Source organism: Heteronotia binoei, chromosome 12 (genome assembly GCF_032191835.1).
Source record: "Heteronotia binoei isolate CCM8104 ecotype False Entrance Well chromosome 12, APGP_CSIRO_Hbin_v1, whole genome shotgun sequence".
NCBI classification, from domain to species: domain Eukaryota; kingdom Metazoa; phylum Chordata; class Lepidosauria; order Squamata; family Gekkonidae; genus Heteronotia; species Heteronotia binoei.
Genome location: NC_083234.1, coordinates 54,809,738 through 54,832,981, shown reverse-complemented (window position 1 = coordinate 54,832,981; position 23,244 = coordinate 54,809,738). Strand labels below are relative to the sequence as shown.

At 44.8% G+C, this 23,244-nt stretch overlaps 1 protein-coding gene and 1 long non-coding RNA gene across 2 annotated transcripts in view; both read right to left on the bottom strand.

Annotated features, from left to right (window-relative positions):
* LOC132580508 (uncharacterized) overlaps positions 1-23,244 on the bottom strand; it is a 205,055-nt gene that overhangs the window by 166,819 nt on the left and 14,992 nt on the right. The gene's annotated exons all lie outside the window — the stretch shown is intronic.
* LOC132580507 (epididymal secretory protein 4-like) overlaps positions 1-23,244 on the bottom strand; it is a 112,712-nt gene that overhangs the window by 84,516 nt on the left and 4,952 nt on the right. The window contains exons 3-5 of the mRNA XM_060251348.1: positions 8,230-8,300; positions 7,109-7,204; positions 5,225-5,326 (exon numbers count right to left, since the gene is read on the bottom strand). Of these exons, the coding sequence (XP_060107331.1) occupies positions 5,225-5,326; positions 7,109-7,204; positions 8,230-8,300 (269 nt within the window). The remainder of the gene's footprint in view (positions 1-5,224; positions 5,327-7,108; positions 7,205-8,229; positions 8,301-23,244) is intronic.

Genomic DNA, 23,244 nt, shown 5'->3' with positions numbered 1-23,244 from the left:
GCCTTGAGAACTCTAGGGGTTACTATTGGCTGTGACTTGGTGGCAGGAGTCATTTCGTAGAAAAATAAGTGCTGGAGTTCATTAGCACAACTCATTTGCATATGCCACACACCCCTGACATCACTAGAAGGTGCAGTGATTTATATCAGTTAGTGTCTACCTTAAAATGCTTCTTGAATTATAATTGTCATAATACTCTCATCATACTTTTTCAGTTACATTCTCCTATGTGGCCACAGTGGCATGATGAAGATTTCCATCTGTCTGCTTTGTATGTTTTGGTTAATTTCCCTTTTTTTTTTGTGCGGGCAAATATTCAAAAGCTTGTCGAATCCTTGAGTTTAGCAAAATTCTCACATTCTCTCATTCTTCTTTGAACAATGGAGTCCAGAGGCAAGTATTTGGGCAGGGTGGGGATGTAAGAAAGAAAGAGCACAATAAAATTTAGAGGTTTCGGAGCTCAGCTCCTGTGAGCTCCTGCCCAAAATGAGGCCTGCTTGGTGGCACTTTCCAACATCATTGACTTTGTGGCACTTCTAAACTTCAAAGCTAACATTACTCAAGTCAAAGCAGGAAGGTCTACGGGTGTGTTGGCCATCATTGCCGGTCTTTATTGGAAGGAAGGAGAACAGAAAGAAAGAACTCTTACAGACTTCATTCGGGTGTTGCAATGTATCTTCCACACATACACAAGGATTCTGCAGAGAAATGCTCTTTGGGTCTTAGAGGCCAAATCTAATCAGAAGATTGCAATGAGGGTCATCTGGAGGACCATGATGCTAATAATGCTGGTTGTACAGTCCTCAAACATTCCTCCAAATTCTGATTTTCCTGTTGAAAAACAAATGGGATTGTGAAAGAGACTTTTGTCGGTGTGGTTAATAAGAGGGAAAATGCAGCAGAATCTCTTTTTCAACTTTCTCCCAAATTACAGGCATGAGCACAATATCATTGCACATAAAGTGGTTCCTTGGAAACTAATTAGCGGTTCCTCAAGGAGAAGGTCAGTAATGGGTAGCAGATGAACTTCCCCCAGTGTGGTTTAGCCACCACTACAGACCATCCCCTGCATCGTGCAGCAGGCAAAAGGTGCTGCCTGTGTTGAAGAGGGGCTCTTAACCTCCATCTAAGACGCCAACATGTGCAGACAGTGGCCCTTTATGCATGCACAGCTTACTTCTGGCTTTCACTGAAGTCAAAGAGGTTGAGGTTTGCTTCATTTGCTGTACCTGCACTCTTCACCATTCCCTCCCACTCTGATTTTCTACTGGAAATCAAGGAGAATATATTCTGCACCCAGGGCTGGCTCACCCAATAGGCAAACTAGGCGCTTGCCTTGGGCGCTGGGAGGGAGAGTGTGCCAAATTGGGCTCCCCCCAGCCCATGACAAATGCCTAGTTTGCCTGCCTCCCTCTCTCCCCTCTGCCGCTGCACTTTTCCTTCCCTTCCCTCCCTTTCTGCCCGCCCCCCCATCGCCACTGCCGCACTTTTCCTTCTCTTCCTGCCCGCCCCACCATCACTTCCGCCGCCACTGCACTTTTCCTTCCCTTCCCTCCCTGCCCCCCCCCCCGGATCACCATCACCACTGCCACACTTTTCCTGCCCTTCCCTCTCTGCCCGCCCCCCAATCACCTCTGCCACACTTTCCCTTCCCTCCCTTCCCGCCCCCCCAGATCGCTGCCGCCACACTTTTCCTTCCCTTCCCTCCCTTTCTGCCCTACCCCCGTCAGTCACCATTGCCACCGCTCCTTTCCTTCCCTCAGGGCTGGCCCTAGCCCTTCTACTGTATTCCCATGGCTGCCACCTACTCATAAGTAGACAGCAGCCATGGGTCTACTTGCGAGTAGGCAGCAGGCCCAGTGACGGGGGGGGGGGGGTAGGGCAGAAAGAGAGGGAAGGGAAGGAAAAGTGCGGTGGCGGCGATCTGGGAGAGCACCCAGGACTGAAAGCAGCATTGTTTCTGGGCACTGAGGGATCGGAAGAACTCTCCCAGCCCCTCAGTGCCTGTGCGGGGCGGGGGTGGTGGTGTTTGGGCATGCGTTGGGGTTCTGCCTTGGGCAGCAGAACCCCATGTGCCAGCCCTGTTCTGCACACCAATAAGAAAACTTGGATAGGTTGTGGGGTTGGTCTCTCGATTGGTCAGTTTCACATTGGGCGTATCTTTTCAAATGGGAGACTCCTTGAGCAGAATTTACTGTGGGGTTAATTCCCCCCCCCCCCATTATCAGCACACAAACTCCACCATTGGTTAGTTTTTTTCCCCATCTGTATGACTTTTTAAGGAGATTTTAGTCTAGTTTTAGGAGTTTAATACTAATCTGGGATGGCTGGAGAAAAAATAATTGGCAGGGAATGCTCTAAAAGTTTGGCAACAAATGCTGTGTGTATCTGTAGTTAAACATTTTAAGAGATGCGTCCCCCCCAAGAGGAAAGACTAGCAAGGAGGCTGCTGTGTGGCAGATTGGCTGAGGAGATTCATGAGGGGGTGTAGGTAGAGATGCCATTTGCATCTTGAACTCCCCATCTGGAAAGAGATGAATAGAAGAGGAGGGGGGAACTAGATGTTAAATGGAGGTTTTTAAAAGCAGGCAGCTGCCACCCTGGAGCAGGCTCCACAGTATCATCCTCACATCTGAAATGTTTGTGGTCATGGCCAATTGAAAATAAAACATTTTTTTTCAAAAACAAACTTGTTCAAATAGGAAATCAAAGCAACAACCTTGCAGTTAATAGCACTGCATTTTAACCAACCTCAGGAACTCCTGTCCCCTGGGAGAGTGCCAGCCCCAGCTCACCCTTGCAGTAGCTTGCTTTTGCCAGCTGAGCAAAGTGGGGTCTCTTGTCACCGACATGTACAGAACTACTGAATTTTTTCATGGCTGCAATCCTAAACACACCTGCCTGATCTGGGAGTAAGCCCCACTGAACACAGGAGCCATTATTTCTGAGCAGACCTGAATAAGATTGTGCTGCAAGCCACTTTAGGAACTCCATGGTAGGCTGAGAAGTAGGGGATCACTACAATACCTTTTTTCCAGCTCCATTTTTGCTTCCCAGCTCCATGATGAGAACTAGAGAAGTTAGTTGTGTTAGTCTATTGCTACAAAATGGTAAAGAGAGCTGTGTTTCTCAAAAGCTTATGCTACAATGAAATTTGTTAGTCTTAAAGGTGATACTGGACTCTTTACAATGATGAGAACTGTTTTTCAAAAGGGACCTGAACGTTACATTTCAAAATTACAAATATCAGGTCCAATTATGATTCCAGATGACCCCCGGATTTTACATTGCCATTTTTTTAATCTCATGTGGTAGATCATGGTGGTGTCACTTTTCTTCTCAAGTGTGAGAGCTGCCTGTTGTTACTGGTTTTTACAATCTCACCTGCAGAGTGTAGGATTCCCTCTCCACCAACACTCAGCCATTCAATTTCTGGGAACTTACCTCTACTTTGTAGCAATGCTGGGCATGTAGCTGTAGAAGGAAAAAAATATGGTCACCATAGCAAGAGGTGGGATTAGGCCCCATTAAAAAAAACCCTAATTGTTTGCTGCTCTATTATATTGTGTTTCCATCACCATCCTGCAGAAAGCTTCATCTGCAGATGTCAGCAAAGAAACTACCACAGGAGTCAGGTAAGCTGGTTTTTCCAATCAATTGGCAATTCACAACCAGATACCTTTCCAAATATGCATTAGAAAGCAAAAGAAAACAACTACAGGGGAGATGTTATCAACCACTCATCACAAGACTTGTATAACAGTTGAAGCTGTTGGGGTGCAGGACAATGATATCCCAAGGCCACGATATGAGTCTGTTTTCAGAAAATCTTGCCCAAAATTTGGACCCAGAGGATGTGTCCTGATTTCAGGGGAGAGGAGAGAAATGTGTTAAAATCAGGGTTGGTTAACTTGTACCTGGAAGGCCACAAACCAAAAGTCCAGTTCCTATGATTTCTACCAGTGCCAGCCTACTGTGAGCCTGCCAGCCAATCAGAGGAGCTGCTGTTGCACAGCCTTTTTCTTATTGTACAGGAAGAAGGGACATAAGACTCTAGGGTACTTTTTAGTTCTTCATCTCAGTGATGGATCCTGAGATTCCTGGCTTTCATCCCTTGCTACTTCAGGGCCAAACTAAATTGTATGATTTTGTGGGAAGTGAGGTGCAGACGGAGGGACCCATTTTACTTTCCCCCACATCCACACAACAGCTGCAGGGAATGTCATTTTAAAAATTGCACATGATCTCAGTTCAGCTCAGAACTGCAATGTGGGAGGAGGAGGAGTTCCTGCCTTTCCACCCTCACTTGACTGAGCCCGAACACTTCCCAAATGCTTCCTGCCTCCCCTCCCTTGACTGAGCCCAAATGCCCCAGCTGGGAGTTATTTGCACAAATGTGGAGCTCTGGTCTGACTATTCCTTGCACACACAGCTTCAACGTAATCTAAAGAACTTTCTATTGGGACTGTTTCAGCTCAGGAAAATCGCATGGGAGGATGAAGAAGGCAGGAGCCCAGCCTCTTCTCATAATGCAGTTCTGAGCTGAATTGGGCTGTCTCCTGTTTTCAAAAAAGCATTCCTCACAACTGCTGCATGGCTGCCAGGAAAGGATGCTGGGTTCATGGAACTCAGAAAATTAAAAAAAATGTGTAGTTTGTCCCTCAGTACTAAAGTGGAGCAGTATTCCTCCAAACTCTTTCACTTTTCAGTGTAAGAATATGCTCAATATTTTGCTTAGATGAGATGCCTTTTTATTTCCTTATAAAAAAATTTATTTTACAAGTATACAAAAATGTGTAAGAACACATGAAAAAGAAGAAATATACATGAATAATAGGCAGTACTATCATTATGTTCCCTTAACAGAAGTGACAAAGTCTGTGAAATTAGTTAATACCTGTCATACCTATGAATTGTCTTATGTTTAAAACAAGATTTCTTGCCAGCTATTAAGAGAACCCGTAATGCCATCTATATTGCAGTTTGATCCCATTCTCTTTAGCCCTCACATTCCTAGAGAAGTTGTACAGTTATGCAACTCACACCATTCCTGATTGAACCTCTTGATGTCTTCTTCTGGTCAAGGTGAGTTGACTTAGCAAGACCAGCTTCTCCTCTTGCTGCCAACTCTTCATATGGCCAAGAGAATCTACACTCATGTCATGGGTCTTTATTTCCCTCTGACAACTCAATATACGTATATTCCACAAGTAATTTCTCTTACCTGCTAGCCGCTCATCACTTATTTGGTTCACATCAAATCCCAGAGATACAGCAAGGTTCTTGAATTTTGTCTTGACATCATCTGATGCTTCTCGTGTTCTGCCTTGAGGCCCAAGGAAAGAGTCTTGTTGAAAATAACGACAAAGGTAGAAGGACCAACCAACACACTTTGGATTTGAACCCCTAAATCTGCTCTAGCCCCTTGTTGTGTCCTCCTTGCTCAGTTGGTTGGCAGTGGAAGCTAGGAGGGTTAATTACTGGATAGAGAGGCCAGTCTATACCCTCCTCCAATAATTCCACTACTGTCTGCAGGTCTCTGGGATATATTTTATTTATTTATTTTATTTATTTTATTCGATTTATATCCCGCCCTACCCCACCGAGGCAGTCTCAGGGCGGCTTACAACAGTAAAAGCTAACAGAGATCGGTTTAAATATGATTAAGATTATACAATAAAATACATAAAAACCTAAAAATACATAAAACTTACATCGATATACACTATGCCACATTTTCCTTAAATCAGTCCTTCAATTTCCAATATTCAGTAATCTGATGTTTGAGATTTAATATTCGGCATTCTGATCACAATTAATTATATGCCAACCGGAAGAGGGTTGTTTTACAGGCCCTGTGGAACTGCTCCAGGTTCCGCAGGGCCCTCACCTCCTCCGGGAGCTGATTCCACCAACCAGGAGCTGCAATCGAGAAGGCCCTGTCCCTGGTCGCTTTCAGACGGGCCTCCTTTGGCCCAGGGATTACAAGGAGGTTCTGAGACCCCGACCTCAGCACTCTCTGGGGAAGATGTGGGGAGAGACGGTCCCTAAGGTAGGCAGGTCCCAGACCATAAAGGGCTTTAAAGGTCATAACCAGCACCTTGTACCGAACTCGGTATGTTATCGGCAGCCAGTGCAGTTCCCGAAGCCCCGGCTGAATGTGCTCCCGTCTAGGGAGCCCTAACAACAGCCGGGCAGCGGCATTCTGCACTAGCTGCAACTTCCGGGTTCGGCACAGGGGCAGCCCCATGTAGAGGGCATTGCAGTAGTCCAGCCTCGAGGTGACCGTTGCATGGATCACTGTTGCCAGGTCGCCATCCTCCAGGAAAGGGGCCAGCTGCCTTGCCCGCCTAAGATGAAAGAATGCGGACTTGGCATATACAGCTTCCCCTCTCAGGTTGATCTGCAGTTCTTTCTCTCCAGCTGACCATGGAAGAATGAAAGAACCAGCCTAGTGTTCTAGCTGGATTTGGTCCAAGAAGTTTAAATCCATGTCCAACCTGGATACAACCAAATTACATGCAAGTTCAGGTACCAAAAGGAAGCAATCTGTCAATTAAATGCTCACATCTCAGTTCCTATATTGGCTTCATATATCCTTTCTCTTTTCTTTTAAGCCGGGCAGGGTCATGCAGATTTGATTTTAAAAGGTAGTTAGTTCTCTAGGATATACGGTACTATCTTTCATGTTGGGTGCATGTTGCGACAAAAAATTAGCATCCCTCCTTAAAAATTTAGCATCCCTCCTCATTAAAAACATCTGAAGCATCCAAAGGAAACCAAAATACTTGGGGAAACACCTGGACACTGTCTTGATCTCTATAATGATGCACATTTTTACACTGTCATTGGATTTCCCCTAATGTAAAACCAAAGAGAATTTGAAGCCCATTTTCAGCCAAATCTTCTGTGTAACTTTGAATGGAGCCGAAAGAGTTTCAACAATGCCAGCAAAGTTCCTAATTTGAGTGTATGTGTGCCATTACAGTATAAAGGAGTCTGTCTATGTATCCTGTCACGATCTCTTTTCAAAAATTTTCATCTATACCAAACACATGTTATTGTCCCATCCACCACCAAGGGACTCAGTTTCATCAGTGACACTTACTCAACAGATACATGCTGTAGCTGTTATCCCGTATAACGTGTACAGTGTGGTAGCTTTCATAATCTACATCCACCATGTGTACAGTTTCATTGGTAGCTGAAACAGAAAACACCCATTACATGCAGAAATCTCACTTCTCTCCATACAGCTTCTAGAATTTGCAGCAAAATGAGATTACATTTAGGCAACTTGCTTTCTGCATCTCTGAATAGAGAAGCCCTGTGCAACATTGACCTCCCCCCTCCAACACACACACACTGCCAGAATATTGGAAGTGACAGTACCCCAAGGGAGGGGGGCAGAATGCACTGGGCTTTTTTGGTACAGTTGACAGATGTGAAGCCATTCCAGAAGCCATATCTTTTCCCAGAAAGCAGTCTCATCCCTGTCCAGCCAAATAACAGAAGGTAGGAAGGAATATAAAGAGGATCCAAGACCAAACCTTTATTTTGGCTTTTCACTGAAAAGTAAGGAGAATTCAAACACTTTTTTTTCAAAGCACCAACTTTTGAAATAAACCACATTCAGTTAACAATCTCACAGCTATCATCTCTTGAGTGTGCTTACAGTTCTAATGCATAAGAAATGGAGACACCATATCTATTGCTTTTCTGCCTCAAGGTTGTGTCTTTTGTTGCAGTTGTTCCCTTCTTTTTGGTTCAGTCACAATTTGTCGACAATTGATGGATTGAGAAACAAATTAAATTTTTTTAGTTTTGACACCCATATTTCCCATGGTCATCTCTGAACCTAGAGGGTGAAGAAGGAGTGCAAAAGTCTGCCAAACCTATTGATCAGAGGCAAAAAAACAAGGAGCCTATGCACTCCATGAATGGCAATACTTCCTCCAAGCTGACTTCAGCTCCCTGAAAACATCTCTTTAAGTGACTCAAACTCCAGCAGTGTTCCCTCGAAGCTCAGTTAGTGTGAGTTAGCTTACAGTTTTTTTAGACTCCAGCTCACAGATGTTTGACTTAGTTCAGGAATAACGGCCCAAGAGCAAACTAATTTATGCAGTAGCTCACAACTTTAATGCCAGTAGTTCACAAAGTAGAATTTTTGCTCACAAGACTCCACAGCTTGGAGGAAGTATTGCTTACCAGAAAGTGATTCATACTTACAAGGTACTTTGAATACACCAGGCTGGTTTGTGTGCACCACATTAATTTCAGTCATCTTACATATTCCATTTCTGAGGGAAGAAAAGGAAAGATAGGCTGTTTCCATTTTACAGGTTTCTGTTTTTTAAGTCTCTAGCTGCTTTGTTTGCAGAGCTATAAGGAGAAATGTGTGGATAATGCCTTTCTCCTTATAAAGCTCACTGGGTGGGTGAGGGATATTTTCACTGTTACTGATTGTTAAAGCTGAATCAAGCTGCATTTCTTTGGCCACAATTTATTGCTTGTAGGAATCACTAGGACTATGGGTAATTCAGACTTTTTGTAAAAAAATTGTAATCTGGGAACTAACAAATTTTTGTAGTTGACTGGTATAATGTTATAACAGTTTAGAGATATAGCTATTGCTGATTTTTTTTAAACCTCTCAAGTGGGAAAGTATGGCAGCTGAGAGGACCATTGTGAGAAAAATGGAACTGATACGGGCAGGATATTAAAAACAAATGTTCATCATCCCACCCATACACATCTCAAGGAGCTTTGACTGCAGTCTTTCTAAAAACATCATGTCAAAACCATTCTTCAGAAAGTGCACAGCTAAATAGCAGAAAACACAGAAAAGAATGAACAGAGAATGACACCATTTGGGTAACAAATATGACCAAATATCTGTAGAAAAATCACAAATCAATCATATTTACAATAAAAATATAAGGAGAACAGTTTGGGTACCAAATTTAGTTCAGCTCTCCTTGCAACATGCTTACTTCTTAATTTAATAGTAGAATGCAATCCTCTAGGAAGCAAAACATTGCTAATTGCTTTGTCCTTCCTACACACATACAGACTTTATGAACAGATTGCACTTTGCAAAGGAAGTTGATGATTGTAATAACACATGGGAACTTACTCAACGTAGCGCATTTTGAGAACCAAGTCTCCTTCACCAGTAGGCTCCACTTCATCATCAAAGGAGATGGCCTTCATTGGCTCCCTGTTTCTCAAGGCAACTGCACTGCGATACCAAGTCCCAGCAAGCTAAAAAGAAGAGCTTAAGATCAATTTGTTATTCAAGAAAGCAACCTGATCTATGATGCAGGCAGGAGTGCACTTGGAAACTGAAATTATTTTGGGGGAAAGCAACCACAGTGGCCTTGGGTATGCTTTTGATCAAGTCATGGTGGTGAGGAGGCAGGGTGTCTACAAATTCCCAACCCTACATGTCCTGAGGCTGAGCAAAGCCCCTTTCTCATGAGGCTAGAGGGCATTGCAGCAGGCAAAACAACAAGCCTAATACCCCTTCCTGATCATTCCTAGTATCAACCCAGCAAAGACTGGATCCCAATGTGATGACAAGTGTGAGCACTCTGGTTTCCTGCCACCCCCTCTATCCCCAGAGGTGCAAGTTCTGAAAACCCCCAAAACCTGTGCCTTGGCCGCACATGTCAGGGCTGCTTGCCCTCTTTCCCTGACCTTCCCAGCACTCAGTTTGGGAGCTGAGATCCAATTAACACTCTTGATTAGGGAATGGAATATGGCAGCCAGCAGGCAGGCCAAGCAAGGCTGAGGAGGCACCAGCAATGGAGTGAGCCTGGAAGGAAAAGGAAACAGGATGGGGCAACCATCTTGGGGCAGAGGGGCAAAGAGACAGCCTTCCAGGGCAGGGATCCATCAAGAATTTAACCTCAGCAGCCGTTTTTGCTGGTGCATCAGAGAGAGACACTCACACAATGGCTATTAACCCATCTTGCATTGGCTTTATTTATTTAAAACAACCAAAGGAACCAAACAATGTAAATAATAACATAACAGTTGCTTAGTTACAACTGAATGACATTTAGCCCCTATCCACAAGAACTGTCTCTGGAAGTTTCCCATCCACCTGGCCATCATTGACCTGGAAGCATGTGGTGTAGGAGTTCATAGCAGAAACATGTCTGTTTTCCTCTTCCTTCCAGTTTTTCATTTAAATCATACTGATCAGTTCATAAGGCATTATAAATCGTAAACTGTTTAGAGTTTCTTTGATTGGCAGAAGAGGAGCATGTTAATATAAGAAGAAAACAAACAAAATAAAATTAACAACCTATTTGGGGAGCACAGCAATTTCAAAATGTGAGCAGAGATTGAGTGTTGATTAGGCAAGCAGGAGCCTCCAGGGTCATCTAGTCCAACCCCCTGAACAATGCCACAAATTCACAGCTACCTCCCTCACACACACCCAGTGACCACTGCTTCATGCCTAGAAGATGACAAAAAAATTCCAGAATCCCAGACTAAACTGGCTTGGAGGAAATTGCTTCCTGACCCCGAAGTGCCAATTGGCATTTCACTGGGCATGTAAGAAATGGCCACGAGAACAAAGCACGGGTGCAGCCTTTCCTGCCCTCCCTCTCATGAACTGCCTAAGTTCACAGTATTAGCATTGCTGTCAGATGGCCTCTAGCTTCTGCTTATAAACATCCAAAGGAAGAGTGCCCATCATCTTCAGATAGGGTTGCCAAGTCCAATTAGAGAAAAATCTGGGGACTTTGGGGGCGGAGCCAGGAGACTTTGGGGGTGGAGCCAGGAGACACTGGGGGTGGAGCCAAGAACAAGGATGTGACAAGCATAATTGAACTCCAAGGGAGTTCTGGCCATCACATTTAAAGGGACAGCACACCTTTTAAAATGCCTTTCTTCCATAGGAAATAATGAAGGATAGGGGCACCATCTTTTGGGGCTCATAGAATTGGACCCTCTGGTCCAATCATTTTGAAACTGGGGGGGGGGGGTATTTTGGGGAGAGGCACTAGATGCTATACTAAAAATTTGGTGCCTCTACCTCAAAAAATAGACCCCCCCCCGAGCCCCCAATACCCACGGATGAATTCCCTATTATTCCCTATGGGAATCGTTCTCCATAGGGAATAATAGAGTGCCCAGTAGACATTTCCCTCCCCCCCACGCTTTCTAAAGGGGGGAGGGCCTCCAAACCAGGGAATCCCCTGCCCCCTCCCTCTCTCACACACACAAATACTTACCAGACCTTCTTCCGGAGAACTCTTGCTGTGAAAACGAAAGCAAAAGAAAGGAAGGGGCCGTTCTCCCAAGCCCTTCCTGCTTCCTGCCCAGCCTTAAAGGGGCATACATTTTACAAATGGCTCAGGAGCTCTATAATAACATAAAGCCTACAGGTATGTTCCCCCCCTCCACCCCCCACCCCCCGCTTCCCAATTTTTGAAGAGCGGGAGATGAGGCTGCGAACCCAGGGGTCTCCCACCAGAGCGGAAGGTTTGGGAAGCCTATCTTCAGAGGAAGCCTGTTCCACTGAGGACTGCTCTGTCAAGAAGTTCTTCCTAATTGTCACGCCCCTGCTGGCCCCCACCACGCCCCGCCATGGCCACTGCTCTCCTGGTGACCTGGCTTGGGCTGGGGCCCGTCTAGGCATCCCAGAGGTCTCAGAATGCGGGAGGACAGAGCTGGGTTACCTCACCTGATTATGCTTGTGTCCTCCCCAGCTGTGCTTGGGCTCCACTCTCTCTCTGTCTCGGCTGCCCGTCTATCGCAGCAGCCAGCTTCCTCCCCGACCTCTCAGCCTTGCGGCCTTTTATCCTTCTCCCAGCCCCCTCCCTTCCTCCCAGGTCCCACCCCCCGGGTAGCTCTGCCCCCGCTTATAAGCGGGGATGCTGAGGAACGGCTCCCTGGGGTGTGGTCTTCAGGCAGCAGTTGAGTGGGCTGGGGCGTTGTGGTTGCATCTGGGTGCGGCGGCATGAGCCGCTGCAGCTCGGGGCTCCTGCCTCCCCCACCCTCTCGGCTGGGCAGTGTTCCTGCCCTCTCCCTTCCGTGGTCGCGGCTCGGTCACTTCACCTGGGCCTGGGGGTGGGCCCATCGGTTCCCTGTTCCGGCAGGTGTCTCGGAGGGGCGGGCTGCATTGGGCAGCCAGGAGGTATGTTGGAGCCTCAGGGGGTGCAGGGGGGAGGGCTCCTGGCGGTGTCCTGTCTCAGCCGTGGGGTGCGGGGGGGGGGGGGTGACAGAGTCCCGTCTCATCCGGGATGGGACACTAATATTTAGCTGAAAACTCTTTTGATTTAAATTCAACCCATTGGTTCTGGTCCAGTCTTCTGGGCCAACAGAAAACAACTCCACTCCCTCCTCTATATGACAGCCCTTCAAGTATACATATAGATGTCAAGCTGATGGGGTGGTAGTTACCCAGATCCTCCTTTCCCCCCTTCTTGAAGATGGGGGATAACATTTGCCCACTTCTGCTCTTCTGATACCTCACCTGTTCTCCAAGAATTCTCAAAAATAATGGACAGGAGCTCAAAAATTACATCTGCGAGTTTTTCTAGTAACCTTGGATGCCATTTATCTGGCCCTGAAGACTTAGTTACAGTTAAAGAAACAAGGTATGTACTAGCAGTATATGTTGGGGACAATTTTTTTTTATGTTCTATATATCATGCAATGTATAATAAACTTGTTGTATAATCCCTCTTCTCCTTTTGTATATATTATGCTTTGTTTCCTATTTTAAAAACTAAATAGTCTTTGTCCTGTCCTGGGAGGTACCCAACAGCATGGCCCTAACCTTGATGACACAGGCAAGCTGATTTTGCCATCATCAGAGGTTAAGGAGGGTGTTATGTATTGAACATATGTTACCCGGCCGCATGGCGATCGCTACTGAAGGCGACCCCCTGGGTCCCCGGATGGAGCTCGCCATTCGCCCCGCCCATCTAGATCTGTGGCGGGAAGTTTGACCGACCAGGATTGGCCTGGTCGAATGAGGGGGCTGTTCCGGGTACTGTATATAAGTGGGGCCCAGCCCGCGTGTTCTCTCTCTTGTAATGTGCTACAAATAAACTATGTTGCCTTCAAACCGTCTCGGTTCTCAGTACATTACAGAGGGGTTGTTCCTGGTTAATATTTGGATAGAAGACCACCAATGTCCAGGGTTGCTATGCAGAGACAGGCAATGGCAACCCCCCCCCCCCCCCGTTTCATCTTGCCCTTGAAAACCCTACCAGGTCATCATGAGGTGCCTGCAAGTTGGTGGCATTTTCACCTTACTTAGCTACATCATCATCTATTGGAAACAGGCCATAGCAATTCTAACTGGATTGTGAATAATCTAACATTACATTTCTTGGTGCTTTTCTATTTCTGCGGTGTTGGCACATATCTCCTGAACTGCTGGGTTTCTAGCTCTGCTTTATAACTACCCCTCCTCCCCTAAGCTATTATCCAATTGTCGACAAAGACATATTTCTACCAGCTGGTCATTATGTCTGATCAGTTAGGGGTCTGGCTCATAAAAGTGTTTACCATCAGAAATCTAACAAAACTTAAGAAGCCTAAAGACTTTTGTTTTGGTTGCCACAAACCAAACTGGCTGTCCCCATGAAGTCAGGCAAGAAAACAGCTGGATAAACTGAGGCCTCTTGTTGGGATTCTCAAATCTTCATTCTGAGGTTTCTTAAACCCTTATTTAGAGCCCAAAAGGCACAAAGATCAATGTTTACAAAGCGGTTGTGATGACAACCCTCATCTACGGCTCTGAATCGTGGGTTTTATACCGTCATCACCTGCGACTCCTTGAGCGCTTTCATCAGCGCTGCCTTCGCACCATCCTCAACATCCACTGGAGTGACTTTGTGACCAACACTGAAGTTCTCAAGCGGGCGGAGGTTACCAGCATCGAGGCACTGCTGCTGAAGACGCAGCTACGCTGGGCAGGGCATATTTCTAGGATGGAAAACCACCGCCTTCCCAAGATTGCCCTGTATGGCGAACTCTCCACCGGCCATCGAAATAGAGGGGCACCAAAGAAGAGGTACAAGGACTCCTTGAAGAAATCCCTTGGCACCTCTCGCATCAACCATCACCAGTGGTCTGACCTAGCCTCAGATCGCAAAGCATGGAGGCACACCATCCACCAGGCTGTCTCTTCCTTTGAGAATGCACGCATAGCTGGTCTTGAGGACAAAAGGAGATTGAGGAAGAATCGCACTGCTACAGCACCAACCCTAAATCAGACTTTTCCCTGCAGCCACTGTGACCGGACCTGCCTGTCCCGCATTGGTCTTGTCAGCCACCAGCGAGCCTGCAGCAGACTGCAGTGGACTATTGCACCCTTCTTAAATCTTCGTTCGCGAAGCCAAGCCGAGAGATTTAGAGCCCATTTGATGCTTACCTTTTGGACATCAAAGTTTGGAAAAACTGGAATTTTGGTATCATCAATTTTGGTATCCTCATCTCCAGCATGGACCAGGCAGGCAGATGCCAACAAAATGATCAACAATGCAGCTTTCATCTTTGCAGTGGGGGTCTCTTCACACCAGTTGGAAGTCTGTGCTTTCAATTGGTTCTTTAATTCCCAAGTTCATCACCTGATCAAATACACACCATCTCCAGGAATTAGTTATGCAAAATGATAACAAGATTATTTCCAGAAATAATGGTTTCTGCACACTCTAGAAACATCAGCCCTCTCAGGAGGCACTTTCTTAGGAGATATGCCCACAGAAGGTTCATGATGGCTTGGCAAATCCTTGGATGGTTGGTCAACTATTCAAAGCTACCGAGAGCCCTTAGGAGGTGGAAAGAAGGATGCACAGACCGAGGACTTTCAGTCCACCTAAGTGATATCAGATATGAAAATATAAACCACATTGCTTTTTTTCCTGGCTAATAGCTGGATAAAGTGAACTGAATTTCATTTATAGAGTCTAAATTAGGGCCAACAGCAGATTTTTATGAGGACTGAAGTAAGGGGTATTTAATGGAATATCCATTACAACCCCACTCAAGGGTATGTAGCATTCCCAATATTTGTGGTTCTGTTTCACCACTCATTCACAGCCCCCCCCCCCAAAAAAACCAGATCCTTTCTCATCCCTTCAGAATTTTCAGTACTCTGCTGGGGGGTGGGGCACCCTGTAAGCTGTGCAGTCTTGTGATCAAAAATTCTACTTCATGATCGGCATTAAAATTCTGAGCTACTGCATAAATTAGCTTGCTCTGGCACCATTTTTCCTGAGCTAAGACAAAAATGTGTGAGCCAGAGGCTAAAAAATGGTGAGCTAGCTCATACTAACTCAGCTTAGAGGGAACACTGTGGGGGACACACAATGCAACTGTCCTGTGTTGTTGGATCTAAAGGGTGCGGGGGGGGGGGGGGGAAGTAGAGCGACTGGAACATTCCAAAGGCCTCTGGGTCAGTTAGCAGGAGCTACTGGAGGAGTCAGCACAGTGCAATTCTCTTGTTCTCTGCTCTGTATAGACACATCTCCTGGTAGGAGATGAAGTTTCTCCATTTGGAGAGAGGCTGTGAGCCTTGACTGGTGCCTAAACGTGAATCAGGGACCATGGTGGTATGGACACAGAATTTTAAAGAAACACACTGTGAATAACAATGCCACTACACGTATATTCTTACCATACAATCCTGCTATTATTGCCAGAGGCTAGAAGAGTCTTAACATATAGCATGAGTCCATAGACCAGAAATGTCAAACTCATTTGTTATGAGAGCCAGATCTGACATGAATGAGCACTTGTCAGGCTGGGCCATGTTGGGCTGGTCCATATGTGTACCTATTTAAGATTAGGTAGCAGAGATATAAACTTCATAAAGGAAACAGACAAACATAATTAAAGATTTTTTTAAAAAAAAAACCCTTAAAACATGACTAAAACATTAGCACTTGTTGGTCTTTAAGGTGTTTTCTTTGTATTTCTCCCATGGGATCCAGGGAATTGGGCAAAGGAAGCTCTGGCTCTTTCCTTCTTTCCCCAGGGGACTGGGGTGGGGGGAGCCTCAGCCATTAGAAGGGAAAGAGGCCTGACTCAGTAGTTCTGTGTGGGATTGAGAGAGCCTGGCAAAGCAAGCTCTCCCCCCCTCCATCCCCAAGGGAGGAGCCTCAGCTAATGGAGAAAACAGAGGTTTTGCTGTGTGGCTTCTGTGTGATTGAGCAAGCCTTGCAAAGCAAGCTGTGATGCAGAAGGAAGCAAAAGAGAGGGAGAAGGAAGCAAATAACAGCCAGTTGCTCGCAGGGCTGATAGGAGCCCTCTGCTGGCCTAATTTGTCCCCTGGGCCATATGTCTGACACCCCTGCTATAGACAGTTCTTATGATGCACCTCAGTCCTGTTGAAAGTCTTTAAAACAGATTCTTAAAGATGTAAGTTAACTGCAAATTGATGGAAGCTCATGACGGTACGGAGCAAGTTGATGGGATCAAACTCAGGCATACATTGAAAGCAAGAGCATTTGAAGAACTCTCAAGGGAGTCACAATCCACTTGGTGAAGACTTTACAGAACCTCCACTTGTTAACCTTAGGCAGCCAACAGCCAGTCCATGAATAGAACAATATAACAGCTGCGGAATACTGGCAAGATTCTGTTCCAAATACGAATTCAACCAGACATAATTTTCCTTTCAGTCTAGAACTGACCAACAGTTATAACCATCTACTCAAAAAATGCATGCAGTAATCAGTAAAACCAGGAATCACTTACCCAAATGTCTACATAAAATTCTTCAAGTGGCATGTTGTTCATCAAAATTTCACGGTAAGCAGGATGCCTTACTTTTTGATGAGACAAGTTTCTCAGGGTTTTCCACAGTGGTCATATGTTATGCAGAGCTAAATACAATCGCTACCAGGTGTTATTTGTTATGCATTAGCTTACGCTGACAGATACTTAATTGCAGGATACCACCTTCAAACACATTTGACGTGAACAATTCTAATTTACAGAAAATTAGAGAGCTCCATGTTTTGATTTAATTCTGCAAATATGAGGGTTTCAAAATCCAAAGACCAAGACAAGGACTTCAGTCAGTATGACCACCCATAATCAAGAAGTGTTCCAAATTAGATGTAATCCAGACAACGGGCAAAACTAGGACAAAATCTCTTACCTTTATGCTCAACAACCCAAATTTACAGCAAATGATGTGACTTAACAAATCAAGCATATTGTTAACCAAGTGGCTCAAACAGCCAATCAGGTGAGGTTGCCAATTAGATCAGATGCATTGGGTCCACCCATGAGCTTGGGCAAAATGGGCACCTCCTAGATTCTTATGGCCTCGTGAGCACATGGAACTGACAGGCCAATGGTCAGACAAGCACTTGGGTGACCTCCCAGCTTCCTTCTCTGACTCTTTGAAGCTACAAGCGGCTTGACCTGTGGTCTCAGAACGGAACTTCCATTAGCTTGAACCATGGTGTGAATTTAGCAAGGAACGGCTTAAAAGGATGAGTTTCTCGACACTTTCCTCTTGTTTGATTCTATATTATTTTTCATCCCAGGAAGGATCTCTCAGACACACTTGTTGGAGTGAGTGACATAGCACTCCTAGACATTCGGCTACATCACTAAAAAATCTGCTTGAGTCTGAGGACTCTGTGTTGAAGGAGGGGGAGTGGCAATCTGTTACAGACTCTACCACCGATGCTATTGGAATGCTCATTACTAACTTTAATTGCAAGAACTGTGAAATGCTTGCTTAATAGTATCCAGGATTTAAAATGTCAATCTCTATGGTTGACTTCAGCGGTTGCTAAGCTTGTTTGATGATGGTGGGCTGGTGTCTTCATGCCCTGCTTTGGGAGGCTTTAAGGAACCTGATTCTGTGCAACATATTCTCCTTCGCTGCTCTGAATACTCTTCTCTGCACCACTACTGGATTAGTCCTCTTCTCCCCTCTTCAAACACTTTGACCAATAATAATTTAGCCTTTTTGTTATCTGACAAGTCTCACAAAAGCACTGCGTCTGTGACTGAGTTCCTGTCATGTGTATGGAAGTTAAGAACTAGAGAATATAAAATATAGATCTATTCTGCCTACCTGCTCTGCCTTTTTAACTTCAGTGGGTTCTGGTTGTTGGTGGTGAACATATGAAGCTGCCTTCTACTGAATCAGACCCTTGGTCCATCAAAGTCAGTACTGTCTACTCAGACTGGCAGTGGCTCTCCAGGGTCCCAAGCTGAGGTTTTTCACACCTTTTTGCCTGGACCCTTTTTTGGAGATGCCGGGGATTGAACCTGGGACCTTCTGCTTACCAAGCAGATGCTCTACCACTGAGTCACCGTCCCTCCCCACTAATGAGTTGAAATATGAACATATGAAGCTGCCTTATACTGAATCAGACCGTGGGTCCATCAAAGTCAGTATTGTCTACTCAGACTGGCAGCAGCTCTCCAGGGTCTCAAGCTGAGGTTTTTCACACCTATTTGCCTGGACCTTTTTTGGAGATGCTGGGGATTGAACCTGGGACCTTCTGCTTACCAAGCAGATGCTCTATCACTGAGCCACTGTCCCTCCCCTTTTTACATTTTTAGGTATTTAGTTCTTGGACTGTTTATCCCTGTTTTATTGTATTACTATGCTATTAAAGGTTGGTTTGATGATGATGATGACAACAGTGTAGTAATTCTGATCTAATGTCCTGACTCCGTGCAGAGAGGAGTGAGGCCTTCACTTGAAATGGCTCTTTGTTGTCTCCTGTTTAATTCTATGGGGCAGCATAATATTGATGGTGGAGACAGATGATGTCAGTTAACACATTCTTATTCTTCAGGAGAAAAATTAATACATTCAGCAACTATACAGTAATATCAAAGACATTGAGGCTTTGCTAGGCTTCTTGATACACTTTTGGCTTCCTTCAAGAATTCCTTAGGAGTTGTGGCAGAGTTGAGATTCTAAATTCCCTTTTGGTTGTAGATCTGATGAAACCTGGAGATGTGAAGAGTCCTCCCCACCTTCTGCACACATGAAAGAAAGAACTCTTGAAAGAAAGAACTCATGAAAGAAAGAACTCATTCTGATGTTGTGGTGTATTTCCCAAACATACACAAGGACTCAGCAGAGAAATACAATTTGGGTCTTTTCATTCATTTGGCAGAGGGAAATGAATTCATTCAATGCAGGAAATTTAAATGTGGCAGATGGCAGTGAGGGTCATCTGGAGGACCATGATGCTACTAATGCTGGTTATGTATTCCTTGAACATTCCTCCAAAGGCGATTGTGAAAGAGACTTTTGCTGGAGGGAAGTGATACCCTGAGATGTGAGCATCTACCTCTTTCTTTCTTTCTTTCTTTCTTTCTTTCTTTCTTTCTTTCTTTCTTTCTTTCTTTCTTTCTTTCTTTCTTTCTTTCTTTCTTTCTTTCTTTCTTTCTTTCTTTCTTTCTTTCCCTGTTCTGCCTAATCTGCCAGAGACCAATGGACTAAGCCTCTAGACCTCCCAGGTCTCAGAACAAGACAGTCAACCCTGTAAGATAGAGCATTCACAAGTAGGGTTGCCAGCTCCCCTCATCATTGTCATAGGGGGAGTTGGGAAGGCATTCTGAGAATGCATAGGATGTCTCTCAAAATGTCCCCAATATGATGATGTCACCTAGAAGTGTCATCACTGCATCACCAATGTTGGAGGCAACAGCCTGATTTTGGGGCAAAATTCTCTGGGTATTTGGCTTCAAAACCATAGGGTTTGCCCAAATTCCAGAGCATCACCATGCGACATCACTGCTTGGGGGTGGGATTTCCCTTGCTGGGTAGCTGGCCGACTGCAGGCCAAAGTCCCCAAAAGTGGGGGAAACCCTACTGGGACTGGGAGACTGACAATCCTACTCATAAGGTGAGTTCCATAAAACAATTAGTCTTGTGGCTATAGCCAGCAAGGGCTAAAGTACTGGATTCAGATTGAAGCCCCAAAGCCCAAGAACACTACAAAATATAAATATCATGATTTATTATAAAACTGTAATAATATACCACTGAACACAGTGAGGATAAAAAAGGCTAAACTAATCATGTTTAGGAATACTGTTTCAAGATCCAAATGTAACCCAGCAAGGCTGAGTGCAACAGGGTTTCAAAATACAAAGGGCTTCAGTCAGCATGACCCATCCATAATCAAAAAGTGCCTCAAATTAGGTCTAATCTAGACAAAGGGCAAAACTAGGATGAAAGCTCTTTCCCTTATGCTCAGCCACCTGCATTACCTTGATTTTAGGTAACCATTCACATTTATAGCAAATGATGTAACAATGAATCAGGTATATTGCTAACCAAGTGGCACAAACAGGTAGTATTTGGGGCAACAGTTATCTGCAAAGCTAGTGCATTTAGACTAGCGGATGCGCCTGTTTGCCTTTAGCATCTGGACAGAGGTGGCTCGGCAGTGCTGATGTTGTTAGACTTGTTGGCGGCGTTCAACATGGTCGACCATCAGCTACTGACCTGTTGCCTCACCGACACTGGGATCCAGGGGTTGGCCTTGAAGTGGCTCTCCTTTCTCCAGGGTCGGGGACAGAGGGTGGTGCTAGGAGACAAACTATCCCGACGACACCCACTTATTTGTGGTGTGCCACAGGGAGTGGTTCTTTCTCTGATGTTATTCAACATCTACATGCGCCCCCTTGCCCAGATTGCCCAGAGGTATGGGATGGGTTGTCACCAGTATGCGGATGACACCCAGCTCTATCTGCTGATGGGCAGCCAGTCTGACTCCACCCTAGAAGATCTGTCCGCAGCATTGCAAGCTGTGGCAGGGTGGCTCAGGCTGAGTGGACTGAAATTAAATCCGATGAAGATAGAGGTCCTGTATCTGAGTTGCCGTGATTCAGGACCAGAGGTCCATTTACCGACCTTTGATGGAGCACAGCTCACGCTGGCACCCAAGGTTAAAAGCCAAGGGGTGCTCTTGGATCCTTCTTTAACAATGGAGGCCCAAGTAGCTGTCACTGCCAGGTCAGCCTTTTACCATCTTACCTGCTAAGCGGTCATAGACTATTTGGTTCACATCGAATCCCAGAGTAGCAGCAAGGTTCCTGAATTTTGTTTTCACATCATCTGATGTTTCTCGTGTTCTGCCTTAAGGCCCAAGGAAAGAATCTTGCTAAAAATAATGATGAGGATAGAAGAACAAAGCACTTTGGCTTTGACCCGTTCATCTGCTTAAGACCCCTTGCTGAGTCCTCCCTGCTCAATTTGTTGGCAGTAGAAGCTAGGAGCGGTTAACAAATAGATAGTAAAGGACAGCCTTTTTGCTCCTCCAATAATTCTGATGCAGTCTAAAGTTGGAATCCAGTGGCACCTTAAAGACCAACGAAGTTTTAGTCAAGGTATGAGCTTTAGTGTGAGAGAGTGTGCATACACATGGATGCTCATACCTTGAATAAAACTTTGCTGGTCTTAAAGGTGCCACTGAATTCTAACTTCTTTCTATTACACAGCTGCCCATCTGAATCTATCCAAAACAGTCTGCAAGTGGAAATGAGAGGGCCTCTGGGATACACAGTTTCCCCTCCCAGCTTGGTCTGCAGCTTTTTCTCTCCAGGTGGCCACTGGAGAATGATGCATCAGTAAGAAGCAGCTTAGTGTTCTAGCTGGATTTGGACCAAGAAGTTCACATTCATATTCAGCCATGAAGTTCACTCAGTAAGCTGGGATACAACTAAACTACTTGGACATATTTGTAGAAAAAAAGACTATTGCTTCATTTCAATGCTCACATCACATTTCCAGAATTTGCCTCTTATATATCCTTTTGTCTTTTCTTTTTTAAGATGGGGGGAGTGTTCCATGCACATTTGATTGTGAACTGTAGTTAGTTTTCTAGGGTATACTATCTTTCATGGTAGGTGCATGTTTGTCACATAAATTTATCATAGAACCAAACTACATGTAAATTCATCAACAAAAGCCCTGCACACTTTTTTTTTTTAAAAAAAAAGTCAGAATGCTTCAATTAAATGTTCTCATCTCAGTCTTAATATCTGCCTCTTAAATATCCTTTCCCTTTTCTTTTTCAAGATGAGGGAGGGGGCCTTTCATGCACATTTGATTGTGAACTATAGTTAGTTCTCTAGGGTATACGATCTTTCATGGTGGGCACGTGTTTGTCACAAAAAAAATAGCATCCTTCCTCATACAAAATATCTGAGACTTGCAAGGGAAAGTAAAATACTTGGAAATACACCTGGCCACTGCCTTAATCTCTATATTCATACACATCTGCACACTGTCATTGGATTTCCCTTAAGGGAAAAAGCTAAGGGAATCTGTCTTCAAACAAACCTCCAGTGTAATTCTGAATAGAGCCAAAACAGTTATGATGATGCAAACAAAGTTTGTGTGTATGTGTTTGCCATTAGAGTATATAGGGGTCTATTTATGTATCCACTTATTATCTCTTTGTATGAAGAGCATTTCAAGCTGGGTTTTGGAGAGGTAGAGAAACTAGAGATCAAATTGCCAACATTCGATGGATTATGGAGAATCAGAAAAAAGTCTATTTCTGCTTCACTGACTATGCTAAAGCCTTTGATTGTGTAGATCACAACAAACTGTGGCAAGTCCTTAAAGAGATGGGAGTACCAGACCACCTCACATGTCTCCTGAGAAACCTGTATAAGGGTCAAGAAGCAACTGTCAGAACGGGATATGGAACAACTGATTGGTTTAGAATAGGAAAAGGAATTCGACAAGGACGTATATTGTCACCCTGCTTATTTAATTTATATTCAGAGTACATCATGCGGAATGCTGGCCTGGATGAAGCACAAACTGGAATTAAGATTCCCGGGAAAAACATCAACAACCTCAGATATGCAGATGACACTACTCTAATGGCAGAAAGTGAGGAGGACCTAAAGAACCTCTTGTTGAGGGTGAAAGAGGAGGGCACAAAAATAGGCTTGAAACTCAACATAAAAAAAACTGAGATCATGGCATCTAGCCCCATCACACCTTGGCAAATAGAAGGGGAAGACATGGAAGTCGTGACAGACTTCGCATTTCTGGGATCCAAGATCACTGCAGATGGTGACTGTAGCCATGAAATTAAAAGACGTTTGCTCCTTGGGAGGACAGCTATGGCGAACCTGGGCAGTATAATAAAAAGTAGAGACATCACCCTGCCAACAAAAGTCCGTATAGTCAAAGCAATGGTATTCCCAGCAGTAATGTATGGCTGGGAGAGCTGGACCATAAGGAAGGCCAAGCGCAGAAGA